The sequence below is a fragment of the Pleurodeles waltl genome, chromosome 3_1 (assembly GCF_031143425.1).
Source record: "Pleurodeles waltl isolate 20211129_DDA chromosome 3_1, aPleWal1.hap1.20221129, whole genome shotgun sequence".
NCBI lineage: Eukaryota > Metazoa > Chordata > Amphibia > Caudata > Salamandridae > Pleurodeles > Pleurodeles waltl.
The window spans coordinates 1,686,583,971-1,686,597,728 of NC_090440.1; the positions used below are offsets into that span (position 1 = coordinate 1,686,583,971).

Genomic DNA, 13,758 nt, shown 5'->3' on the forward strand with positions numbered 1-13,758 from the left:
ATTTGGTCTGGTTATTCGTAATAGCCTGTCCCCCTTCTACAATTTGCTGCGTTCTCTTTTGGTGTTCCTTGGGTTGATACTGCAAGAAATCTTGCATTTCATCCCAATGTGCCCTGTCATTTCTTGCCAATAGGGCCTGGGAATCGTCAATACGCCATTGGTTGGCTGCTTGTGTAGCCACCCTTTCCCTGCAGCATCAAATGTTCTACTTTCTTTGTCAGGGGGTGGGGTACCCCCTGAAGACTGACTATTAGCCCGTTTCCTGGCTGCATGGACCACAATAGAATCTGGTGGCAGTTCTTGCGTAATGTAGACTGGGTCTGTTGGTGCAGGCTTATATATATTTTTTTTAATCAATTCTTGGGGTTAGAACCCTAGCTTTGACTGGTTCTTTGAATATGTCGTCTGCGTGTCTAAGCATACCAGGAAGCATTGGTAAGCACTGGTAGTGTTTATGGGTAGAGGATAGTGTATTAAAAAGGAAATCCTCTTCCAAAGGTTTTGCATGCATTTGGACCCCATTGTATGCAGCTGCCCTAGATATAACTTGGGTGTAAACTGTACTATCCTCTGGTGGTGATGGTTTTGTAGGATAGAGATCAGGATCACTGGACGATATGGGGTCAGAGTCATACATGTCTCATGGGTCCACTGTGTTCCTGTGAATAGGTATGGGAGTGTGATGGTGACGGCAATGGTGGTGGTATAGTAGGTGGTGGTGAGAAAGAAAGCTGTGGTGAATGTGGTGGAGAAAGCTGGAGAGGTGTTGGCTTCTCCTTTCACTTGAAAATGTTTGCTAGTGGTGGAGCAGTATCAAGAGCCTCTTGAAATGCCATCTTCCTCTTAGTCTGTGGAGGTGGAGAAGCAATAATTTTCCCAGTCTCTTTGTGGATGTGTATTCTTCTCTGCTTACTGTTCATAACCTCCAAAATTGGTTGAATATCAGATTCCTCTATTTGATGTTCTGATGTTTTTGTGCCCCTAGAGGATCGTTCAGTGGCTGTTTTGGGCATATGTTTCAAAAGGGTCGAAAGTCCTGTCTCTTCTGTATAGGAGGATGTTTTCGGTTCCGAGCTGTTTCGGTCCCGAAAATATTAGCTGAGGTTTCGGCTCCAAAGCCGGACACAGTAATTTCGGATCTGAAAATTGTAAGCGTCGGCTCGGTTCAGAGGTGGAGCTTATTTTCTTTTTCGACTCCGGCACCGAAACAGGCGTGGCCTGTTGATGGGGTGACTTGGCCTGTTGATGGGGTGACTTGGCCTTTTTCGTCGCTGATTACTTTCTTTCGGGTGGAACCATGGCTTTCCAGCAGTGATGCATCCAAGGCCTTGCTGGATTTTTTGGAAAGTGGGTGTAGGGGCAGGTGTACTCACATGCTGTGCCGCTGTGATTGGCTGGCTGTCGTCTTCTGATCCTTGTTCGGCGTCGGAATCTTGGATTGAAACAGCAGTCTGTGCCTGCTCCTCCTCTTAGGTGTTGGTGGACTCTGTATATTTCAACGCCATCTCAAGTCTTCTTGCCCTTCGATCACGCAGTGTCTTTTTGGACCGAAACGAACGCCAAGCTTCACAATCTTCCTCTCGACGTTCAGGAGAAAGGCAAATATTACATACCAATTGCTGGACTGTATAACAGAATTCTGCGTGGCATCGAGGACAGAGTTGGAATGGAGTCCAATCCATCAGGCTATGGTGTGGTAGGCCCGAACAGGCCCAAGAAGGGCGCAAGCTCCCGAAAGGGCGTTTTCCTGATCCCGATGGTACTATCAGATCGATTGCAAATGTAAACGCGTTCGAAAACAATACCGACGGTATAAGAAAGCAAATATAAAGTTTCCGAATTGAAAGTATCGGAGCAATAGGGAACACGTCCGAACCCGACAGTGGAAAGAAAACAGTCTAACAAAGGAGCCGATGCCCATGTGCACTATCACTGAGAGGAGGAGTCACTCAATTCTGTGACTCAAAAAACAACTTGTAACACTCAGAGCCCAACACTAGATGGCAGGATATGCACAGCATGTGTATCTGCAGCTACACATGCCATCGAACATATATATATATACACACATATATATATATATATATATGTACATACATACACACACACACACATCACAATCAAGAAAAGTGACCTGTCTGACTGTAACATCTGCTTTTCTCCAGGAATCCAGGCAGTAGTACCCTGTGAAGGTATGGGTATTAACCTACGTTACTTCGCTGCAGGTCTCAGGCAACGATACACCTGCACATAGGGATGAAGAAGCAGCGACTTTCCACATAGAATTTGCCTTCACCTTTACAGACAGTGGTCTTCCTCCTTTCTCATGACAGAAAATTACTTTCCAAGAAAGAAATTTCAAGTCAGCCTTATGAATTAGTTTGAAAGGAGCTCTCATTAGCTGAGATAAGACTATGTTTAGCTGCCATACCACAAGCAGAGGCTTTACTGGAGAGTAGACTTGAAACAGGCCCTTAATGAACTCATTAGCAGCCTGTTGGACCATAATGAAAGTTCAACTGCACACCACCTTAATCTGGAGATAGCCGCTAGATGGACTTTAATAGGTAAGTGAGTCAGTCCTGATTTTGCGAACTGCAGCAGATAAGGAAAAATCTGCGCTGGAGAAGACAGGAGGGGAGGCAGAGACTGAGAGCTACCCCAGGAGCAAAACCTCTTCCATTTTGCAGAGTAACATTTACTTGTGGTTTCGGCACAAGCGTGCTGGAGAATCGATCTGCAATCCTCAGTCAGATTTAGTATTCCGAACTCATTGTCGTGAAGAGCCAGGCAGACAATCTGACAGAACGTATCTGGATGTACAACCTGCCCCTCACTCATTGCCAAAGGATTCTCCAATGGTTGGAATGGAGTGTGTGCTCTCAGACAGGCGAAGAAGCTTGGTGAACCAGTACTGTCTTGGCCACAATGGAGTTATGAGTATGAGACGGCAAGGTTCCTGCTTCATTTTGTGGATGACTTTGGGAATGAAGGTAAAGCACATGCGAACATCCCCATCCAAGCTAGGTGGAATGCATTTTCCCCTAGAACTCAGCTGAGGGTACCTGCTGGCAAACAATATGCATTTCTTGTTGTAAAGAGTAGTGAACAGATCTAGGTTTGGAGAGCCCCAAGGCTAAAAAATCAACATTAACAGCCACTGTCTGTGGTCATTACTATATGGGGTTGTACGGGAATGAATGAGGAACACAGATGCTGTCTGTGTTGATCTACTACAAAATCACCAGTGTCATCTTTGATGTAATCAAAATTGTACCATTGAAGGTGCCCTGCCACTGGACCCATTGCTCATCTAGCTCTCTTGGAATGGCTGCTTATGAAAAGGACAGTTTGGAATCAATGGGATGCAGAATGACATCATCGCCAACACTGACCTGTATTTCAATACAGAAGTTAACTTTTTTGCTGAGGTAGGTGCGGTTATTGACGTGAGGCGATTAATCCTCTCCCCATCCCGAAAGACTGTTTCTGGATTAATTTAAGAACCTCAAGTCCATTACTTGCTTCCACTTTCCGGACTTCTTTTTGATGAAGATGTAGAACCCCAAGTTGTGCTGACCAAACGAGACCATTGCATTCTTGAAGAGAAGTAAACACATTTCTTGCTTCAGCAGAGAATGATGGTGTGCAATGTTTTGCATGGTGGAAAATTGGGAGGCTTTAGAACAAATTCCAAGGTGTGAGAGTGCTGACTTACGTCTGACACCCATTTGTCGGATAAGATGCTCTTCCATTGATTGTAAAATCTGGAGAGGGGATTTCCGAATTGTTGAGTTGGGACTGATGTGAGGGTGCCTGGGACATATCATTATCTTCTAGAGCTGTCCTGTGACTTTACTCCAGGTGGAGGACGTCTACGTACTAGTTGTCTATAGTAGGAGGACATGGGGGTTGTCTTGTAATGTTGTTGGGGACGATATGTTGATCGAAAACGCTGATGAGTGCAAGGTTGGTGCCTAGTTTGCTGATAAGGTACTGGAGAAGCAAGTTGAATTCTGCCTCCTCGAAAGGGTTAAAGGTTTCGCTGTCAAAGTATGCTCAGGGAACAAGCAGTTTCAGTGTCCAATTGTACGGACTGCAAAGCATCATCCACATGCTTTCCAAAAAGATTTTCTCCATCGAATGGCATGTCAAGGATTTTTGCCTGCACTTCTGGGTGAAAAAATGTTGCTTTTAACGTACCCTGGGAAAGTAAGAAGGATACACCTGCAATCTGAAAAAACAGTAGAAAATATATCCATGGCTGCCTTGACGCTCTCAGAAGAGGCCTTTTCTCCATCCAGCAGTACTTCCCTTGCCTGTTTCCTCTTGTCTTCTGGGAGAAAGTCCAGAAATGCTGATATGTCAGACCACATCTGACGGTCATATCTCCCCGGGATAGCCAGTGCTTTAGAGGTCTAATTGATGTTGCTGCCATGGCTGAGAGCCACTTCCCTATACTATCTAATCTGAGACCCTCTCTCTCTGGTGGGTCAGAGGAAGGGGAAGACAGATTTTTAGCCTGTCATTGGACTGCTTGCATTATCACTGAGTCAGGTCTAGGCTGACCTATAAGGCAAGTTGGGGAATTGTCAGGGGTCTTATATTTTTGTCTACTTTTGAAACAACAGCAGCCTTACAAGCCTGTGCTTTAATTAATTTTAACACCTCTTGCCAGATGTTTTGCACAATGAGGATAGGTCTCACAGTACGTTGAGCTGTATTATTGAAGTCATAAAGACAGCATTCGGTTTGCGTAGCCAGCAGTAGCAAGTTGAATCGCAAGGATGCTCATTCCAGGAACTCATGAAATCCACCTTTATCTGCTGGAGGTGAGTCTGCTGGAGCGGGGGTAGGCGATGCAGACAGTAGTGTTACATAGTCATCCTATGACGGGTGGTCCCCAGCAGAATCAAAAGGAATTTCACTTTCTTCAGGCTGTTGGTCCCCATCATTTCATCAAAGGTATCTCTAATCGTAATAGGTGGTAACACACACCTTTACTGTTGCTGTGGCTCGATAGGGCTTCTTGGAAGAGATATCGTCTTTGGAACATCAGCATGCATTGGTGTCTGCTGCTTCGAGACATTGGCCTTGGGAAACCTTTAATAATAGTCATTTATCATCATGTGCAAATCAGTGACCAAACAAAAAGATAAGCACCGCAATAGAGGAGACTTGTGCCTGATACTGCTCTTCCTCCGACTCATAGTAAGGATAAAGCTCTTGGAAGGTGTCATATTTCTGAGCAGACTCCCAGCCTCTGTCCTGAAAAGAAAAATCACCCTCCAAATAGGTGGAAAGACCTTGGTCAGCATCCTCATCCTCAGTTTCCTGGCACTTTACATTCAGTTGAAAGGGATTGTATTCAGTGCTAAATAGACTATCATCCCCTGATTCCTGTATCTCCAGCAGGTGTACTGGGGGCAAAGCAGACACCTCAGAAATGTCAGGTTGCATAGGCGCTGGAATGCCGTTTTCAGAAATGAAAACAGTGTCTTCCACGGTCTTTGACAGGGTCGACGATGGTGCTGCTGACAGGGTCATAGACTATGTTGCACCTGATGGAGTCTTCATCGACAGGAGTAAAGCCGATGGTGTGGACAGAGATGCTGTCAAAACCCTTGCCATCGACAGCATTGGCGTTGCAAGTGTCTTTGTCGACGACAATGCCGCTGTAGTCACTGGAAGCAAAGAAGATATCTGCGTCATAAAGACGAAGCGGCCATCGATGGGGTGATCTTCGTTGACGGATCCGTCCACAGATTGAATTTTTTCAGAGATGACTCCTTAAAAGGTGCAACAGGAACCGATGCAGGTGACGAGGAAGATCTTCTATGAGAGGGAGAGAGTCCAGCATGCTCCTTGCTTTTCCAATCTATCAACACTGACCTCCCTGCTATTGGATTTTGTCCTCTTGGAATCCCTGTCAGATGAGGAAAAGAACTAATTGTTTCACATTTTGAGGAAGAGTGGCCTCCTTCGCCCTCAGACTGAGCTTTCTTTTTCTCTGAAGCCAGAGAAGCAGCCTGGCCTCACTGTCCTTGATGGTCTTAGCTGAAAATGTGCGTAAGTACGTGCCCTCAGGTTTGTGCTGATGGTAAAGAGACTACAAACATTCCTTTGTGAGGGTCTTCAGAGAAGAGTTTGATTTCTCACAGGTCATACAAGGCCTGAAAAGCCTTTTCCTGGATCCCTTAGACATGTTCAAAATAGGAAATAATCCCACACAACTGTCCCTAAGATGATGCTTGGAGTTTTAGAAGTAGTTTGAAGAACTAACAGCAGTTTGAGGAATTTACACAAGAAACACTGTGACTGAGCAGAGCTCGGAGAGACTCTCTAACTACATGACTTGCAATAAGAAACTTGAAGTTTGGTGGCTCTGCAGAGGATGAGTGCTTCAGGGTCTCTGCTCTGTTTGGTTGAAGTTTGGATGCAATAAAACAATATCACAATGTCAATTGGCTAGCAATGTCAGTTTTCAATGAGATGCCTAATGCTTTTGTATTAGCACTGCTTTTTATTACTGTTACCGTGGGACGACTGAGAAGATTCAAGCATGTGAATCTATGACAGATATTAATACATTGCCTTGTAGTATAGCACACCCAGCCATGTCTCCGCTCCACCCTCGCCCTCAGCATCTTCGACTTGAATCTGGCACAGGCATTGCAGTTGTCTCTTCAATGCTCTATCAACAGAAAGAGGTTAGAGACCTGGTGTTGATCCTTCTGCATGAATTTGTAGTGGCAATTCGGGTAGAACTGGAATGGAGTCTTCTCCATTACACTAAACAGGAAGCACCCTGACCAGGCATCCTCGAAACTGCTGAGAAAAAAGTCTGCCCTCTACAAGTCTTCTCCAGTATCTCCATTTTTATGTTCTTCACTCAACTTTGACTAACTCATCATGAACTTTGTCCTACCTTGTATTGGAGAGCCTTCAGTCAAGCCTCCAGACTCGGCAGTGGCAAAAAAAAAAATTTGAAGATGGTGAACAAAAGTAGGGGCTTCCGGGGGACAACGTACATCATCACAGGAAGCACCACATGGGGGTCCAATCGATGCCCAGCAACAACAAAACCAGAAATGGAAGGACTACTAAATTACAAGGAAAGTGGAGAAATTTCGTCCCCAACCACTAGACGGCATAATAATGCACAACATGTGAATCTAGAAAAGATTCACACTGCAAAACATAATTTAACACATACCAGGTACACCACTTCACACTCCAAGGGGTAAAGGCTGTCTCAAGCATACTTAGATAAAACTTCAAAAGATACATCTCAACATGCGTAATGCCATCTCTGCTTTTAATGGACCAGGGTTATTCAAATATTTTATAGTGTCTTGAGAAGTTTAGGAATTATTTGAAAGATATTAGAGGACATTCATCACAGTGTCTAGTTAATGGCCTTAAGTCACCATCTTGCACTCAATCATAGCCTCATTGTGGAGGATGTTTAACACAACAAATGTCCTGTGGCATTAGGGTACCTTTAAATTATTCCCCACTTGCAGAGTATACTAAAGTATAGGATGCTCAACCTGAAACCAGGCATCATATATTCTTACAACTTAAAAGGTATTCATATTCTTGCAGCATATAATTGGAAGCATATGTACCCTGAACAACTTTTGCACAACATTTTGACATCTCCAACCAACGGCAATAACGATTCAGTAACATTCCTACTCTGAGAGACAAATCTCAATGGTTTTAACATTTCAAATAGCATTCTGAAATTATTCGACTTGTTCCCCAGGTGTAATGTTTCAGAAAATACTTCACCTAAAATATGTTACATGGTGTTGCTACACTGTTATGGATCATTACTGGGAAACTTTCACTCCCCCCTCATCCTACACATTTAACAGCAGTTAGCCATTTTGAGATCACCAAAGTACCAGGGTCTGACTTGGGCAGAAAAAGGGCCAGGGCACCAACATTAGCAAATCGATAGATTAAAAAAAAAAAAAAAAGTGTCCATTATCTACAAGTTCAAACCTGCCCTATTTACAAAGGCACACTGTATAGGTGTTTTGCAAGGTATAGGAGAATGCATGCATTAGTGCTTGCTACAGGTAATGTTTGTGATAATATCAGGAAAATCAACAGTAAATACCAGCTCACCAGACAATAAAACAGGTCCACAAACTTCAAAAACTGGCCCACACACTGACCTATCAGACCAGCCTCACTGGCACTGCCTGTCTGACCAGTCCGACACTACAAGGTACGTACAATCACCTCATAGCTTTGCACCAATATTTGAGAAAATGTGCTACTGTTAAAATTATTTCAGGTTTTGAATAAAGCAACACAACGTCTGACCCCATTATGCAAAAATTTAGGAGGATATTTTTGCCAAAGATACTTTTCACACCATCATATTGTTGAATCCCTAGAATCAATTATGAGTTATTGCCTTTTGTAGCTATTCAGATATGCGGGCCAGATGGTAGATTAAACTCCCATTGGCCATGAGAAATTTGGCCTATCTGCCCCAGTTTAAGGGTAAAGTGAAAACATTTCTATTACTGGACATACATTTCCTCTTGCTGTGCTTATTTGTGCATGATGCCTGGAAACTTTATGAATTAGGAACATTACAAATGTTATTTTATTTGAACAATCCGTAAAAAACATTAGCAGTGGCTAAAAAACAAACAGAACACTTTTTCATCAAAACTAGTTTCTACTTGCGCAGCAAATGCTCAACTCAAATCAAATGGGCAACACCTCTGTGGTACATATTTACTCCAGTGCCCCAAGTGCGTACTGTAGTCCACGGTGCAGAGACATCTCTCACTGTAAAGTAAATGTTATTTCTTCAACTATTATCAACCGAGGTAGAAAGTTATCTGAGCACTTGTAGCTGTCCAACTTTAGGAGGTTTCTGGAATAGAGAATAATATTTTTGTCCCATAACTTGGAGTCTATCCAGAATTTTGATTGTAAATTGGAAATACCTTTTAACACATAAGATTCTCGATATTGCTGGGTATATAGGCTCCACGTCACATTCTAATTTCCACAGTATATGCGGATGTAGCTCGCACAGTATTTTGGGTGCAGGTAGTTTTCTAGTAAGTGCTTACCAACCTTTCAAGAACCACAACTCAATTGTCAAAAACACAAACTTTCACAATCCACCTAGCATTAATGGACAGAAGGCAGTCTTTTTAAAGTAATGTATGCATCGAGAGGTAGCGCACTGTAATTTACATTTGCAGACCCCACATTTTACATTGAAATGGCAACTAAATTTGCACATACAGTGTTACTGATAACACTATATTGCACGCAAATAATGTATGAAAATAGAGTTTCGGTGAATATTTATCACTTGTGAATCAGAGTAGAGTTCCTTGATTTGTTTTGATCCTATTTAAATCTGTTTCCATCAAACTTCAGAATTACAAAAAATGTCCTTCATTTTCTGCTTTTCTAATTGCTGAGTGTGCACAGTTCATTTACAGTTATTTACATCTTGTTGTGCTATAAAAATGACATTATACATCCTCTCCTATCACAAGCCCTGTACCCAAGCAAGATTGTAACATAATTCACTTTAATATTGTTTTCTTTGAGTCCATAGTGCGAGGAGTTTGTAAACACCAATCCCCATGTTACGTTAAACAACATAAGCAGCAATTTGTCAGAAGACATAGTCTGGCATTTGACCTCTGTCTTTGAAGTGCAGCAAACATGGCAAGATGAATACAGAATTTAAAGGCATCTTTATTTATTGCTTGGACTTTTGTGAACCACAGTCTGGGGAACAGTAAACAATGGTATATAAGAGATATGGACTTTATTAATCCATACCTCCCAAGGACCATGATAATCACATTAGGCAGGGGGAGAAACGCAGTCATACGGTCAAGCTAGGTCAGCGTCCATGCTTTCTGATGCATTTTTGAAGTATGCAGGGTATTGTTCTTAGGTTCCAAAATAAAATGTGTTACAATACTCTATTTGAACCTAGACCTGTTGTATTAATTGATGCATGTCGTTAACAGTGTAATAAAAGAAACAGTAAATTATTCATTATTATTTATTACGTTTTCCAAAAGTGTAGTCTCTGTCCCTGCATTGTACTGAGAGATCCTAATGCAATATCAAACATTATGCCTAGCGATTTAACCATGTTCCACCAACAGCAGTGTATAAACAATTCCTACCATACAGTGAACCGACCATTCCTACAATGTGTAAGCGCTCAAGCTGCACATCAGATACAGTGGAGAGTCATACATTGTAAAACGTAGACACCAGTTACAGTAGTATATACTCATGCTAGAAAACGATCAAGGACAGAACAGGCACTCTGCTTCTTTCTGCAACCATCATTGGATCAATAAACAAAGAGCAATCATGTATAATATTTGTTCTATGGTACAGTCCGGTTAAAATTACAGCAGGCCTTATGTGCGTCAGTTCTGCTCCTCTCAAACTAACAATGTGCGAGTAGGGAGCACCATACACAGCCTGCACACTGAAAACACACTTCCCTTATTCGTTAGGAGAAGGCCCCTGCCTAGTTTTCACTACTAACTTAAAGATGTCAGTCTTGGATACAATTTTCTGCATCGATGTCTACTGTTTGAAGGAACACGTTAGAAGCTGCTAAATATCGCTTTGCAGCTGGATTCTGCATGCTGAGCTTCCTGGTGGACGACTCTTTACAAGAACAGCTTCTGCCCAGTCAGTCTCAATGGTTGACAGAACTTTTATGTGAGGGCAGGATATGTTCATCCTTTGGCCAACTGCTTGATCTTCATCCAGGAGGAGAATTTGCCAAGTGGGTCTGACTGGCTTGTGGGTCTCCAGCATGAGAATCTGCATTCCTTTGCCCAACAGGTGCACTTGTTTCCTGGTCTCTGCTCGATCAGCCCCATCTAGTAAAAGGGAGCAACGCTAAGCAAGAGGAAGTTCCTTCTTGGAGCATTTATCAGTTGGTGTCTCTGCATCTAGGCTACAGAGCTCCTTAGAAGACTCCAACTGGCCGTGCAGCTCTCCAGCGTGCATCTCTTGACGTTTAAATTTGAAAATCACATAAAACGATGCTCCCATGAAGACAACTGCCAGAAATGTGAAGTATGCAAAGTATACGTAAAACTAGAAGGAAATAAAACAAAATTAAAAATTAGGTACCTTCCCACTTTTCCCAGGTTAAACAAGAGCTTGTCAACTGCCACATATCGTATAGCAGTGATGGCAATTCATGGCAAAGTGAGCACTGCAGCATCTCTAGGATTTTACAATACACAAAGCACATCTCATAGCCCTGCCAAGGCACTTCAGCCCTCTTTTAAAGCATCATCAATGACCAAGTACAGAAACAGACTGTAAAACGTCCTGACCGAGAAAAGCATGGGGTGACCAGAACTGTTTTCCTCACCAGAGATTGTGATCTTGAGGGAGAAGACTGTCCCTCTGTCTGGCAAGCCATAAAAACCCTGAAGTTGCATGCTAATCTGGCATTAAACCTGCCACTGTCCGATGCACTTTGGTTACTCTTCCACAGAAAAACCACTGATTACTTTTATGCATACCACCCCGAAAAGCGTCAATAATTAATCACAAGTCGTTTGAAGGTCAGAAGGTGGTATTAGAAGGTGAACTAGACAGTGGGAGTTGAGACAAAGGAGGGGGTGAGGGTGAACGGAAGGGTATTTGAGAAGACGGGAGAGTGAAAAAAGGGAGTTAACATGGACGTGTATTAAGTGCATATTTATAAAATAAATAATCATGTGTAAACACACCACTTTCTGGTCTTATCTGTTTTGTCCGACTTTCAGGAAAGGTTTAAAAAAAAGCTAAACTCTTTTAAATGGAAAGGTTGGGGGGAAAAGGCAAAAGTCCCGTCTTAGCAACTGAGAACCTGTTCTTGCAAAAACCTGGTTATGATGTCTGTGTGGTCCTGTGTTGTAGCTTCTCTAGAGGGGGGTACTTGTAGTTGATTAGATTATCATTGGAGATTCACAAACAGCTCTGTCAGAAGATCTCAATTCTTGACCTAGGAGTTGGTATCACTCTGCTGCTTAGATGACCTGGTGGAAATAGTGGTGTTTGTGATCTTGATCCCGGTGGGCACATCAAATCTGCTTGTTCAAGGATGGAATGACAGTACAAAACGTAGCTACAGTTCTGCCACATTTTTAATCAATCCAAATTAGAGAATTTCAACAATGTTCAGTACATCTGTCAACTGCTGATTGAATAACGCTGTTTAAATAATTCTGGGAATCATGTTCCATTGGTTCAACTAGAATTCGGGTTCATTTTTAAACACTAACAACTTTTTAAAAGGCTGCTTACAACAAAAGTAGTTACCAGTGGATAAGATGAACTGAAGTATTACAGCGATTACTTTTTTATTTTTCATCAGTGAGATGCCCAAAGACAATGGGCATGGTAAGACAAAGGTAGTAGTAGCAGCTCACTGTACCACAGAACTCCAGTTGCCCCACATTGACGAGGCTGAACAAGGATGAAACAATCCTGCAATTGTGTTCCTGTTTAGAGGGGACCTGACTTAGAAGTTCAGCTTGTCAGTCCCAGTCTGTAGTGCTACAGTTAGTAAAAAGCATAGATGGACTGGGATGCATCGCAGAGAAATACCCAGTGGCTGAAGTCATTCTCTCCAACCCTTTTATGAATGCAGTACACACACACAAGAATATACACAGAAGAAATGTTGCTTACCTGTAACTATCAGTTTGCAACTTGTAGTGATGTAAATTTGCATGCTTTGTGAATTCCTGTCATCTAGTGTTTGGCACGGATGGTCCATGTTGTTTTTCTTTGAAAGAAAGGTTTCAGGGTGACTCAAGAGTTATGATCCCACCTGAATCCCACAAAGCACCAAGACATAGACTCCACCTCAGATTGTGCTTCTCGATACAGGTGAGAGCTAGGGTAGAAATATGAGGCAAGACACTATGTGTACTGGTGTACACAAGTAACCTGTAAAAGGAAAATTTTAATTGCCCAAAAGAGATCTGTTCATGCCATGTAGTGCTGTAGATTCACATGCTTTGCATAAGTCCGCCATCTAGTGTTGGGCTCGGAGTGTTGCAAGTTGTTTTTGCTCAAAGAATGTTTGAGTCACAAGACCAAGTGACTCCTCCTCTCAGTGATACTGCGCATGGGCATCAAGTCCTTTGTTAGATTGTTTTACAGCAGGCGGTGAGATAAGGAGTATGTATGCGCGTGTGTGTGTATATATGGAAAATGTCACTTACCCAGTGTACATCTGTTCATGGCATGTTGCGCTGCAGATTCACATGCTGTGTACTGTTCCTGCCATCTAGTGTTGGGCTCGGAGTGGTACAAGTTGTTTTTCTTCAAAGAAGCCTTTTCGAGTCACGGGACCAAGTGACTCCTCCCTTTCGGCTCCATTGCGCATGGGCGTCGACTCCATCTTAGATTGTTTTCCCAGCAGAGGGTGAGGTAGGAGTTGTTAAAGTAAGGATACAAGAGGTGCCCATGCAATGGAGTAAATGTGTATGTACATAAAGTATTAAAGTCAAAACTATTTACAAATATACAATTTCAATGCAATTAAAACGGCTACAGGCTCCCGGGGAGGTGGGAGGGCGCATGTGCATCTGCAGCGCAACATGCCACGAACAGATGTACACTGGGTAAGTGACATTTTCCGTTCGATGGCATGTGTAGCTGCAGATACACATGCTGTGCATAGACTACAGAGCAGTAATCTCCCCAAAAGCGGTGGTTAGC

The 13,758-nt window shown here is 42.8% G+C and overlaps 1 protein-coding gene across 9 annotated transcripts in view; it reads right to left on the bottom strand.

The window, feature by feature from the left end:
- Window positions 1-9,730: 9,730 nt before the first annotated feature.
- SLC19A1 (solute carrier family 19 member 1) overlaps window positions 9,731-13,758 on the bottom strand; it is a 136,912-nt gene continuing 132,884 nt past the window's right edge. For all 9 annotated transcript variants that reach the window (XM_069225472.1, XM_069225470.1, XM_069225467.1 and 6 more), the window contains one exon: window positions 9,731-11,130. In XM_069225472.1, coding sequence (XP_069081573.1) covers window positions 10,930-11,130 — 201 coding nt within the window. In that variant the 3' untranslated portion in view covers window positions 9,731-10,929. The remainder of the gene's footprint in view (window positions 11,131-13,758) is intronic.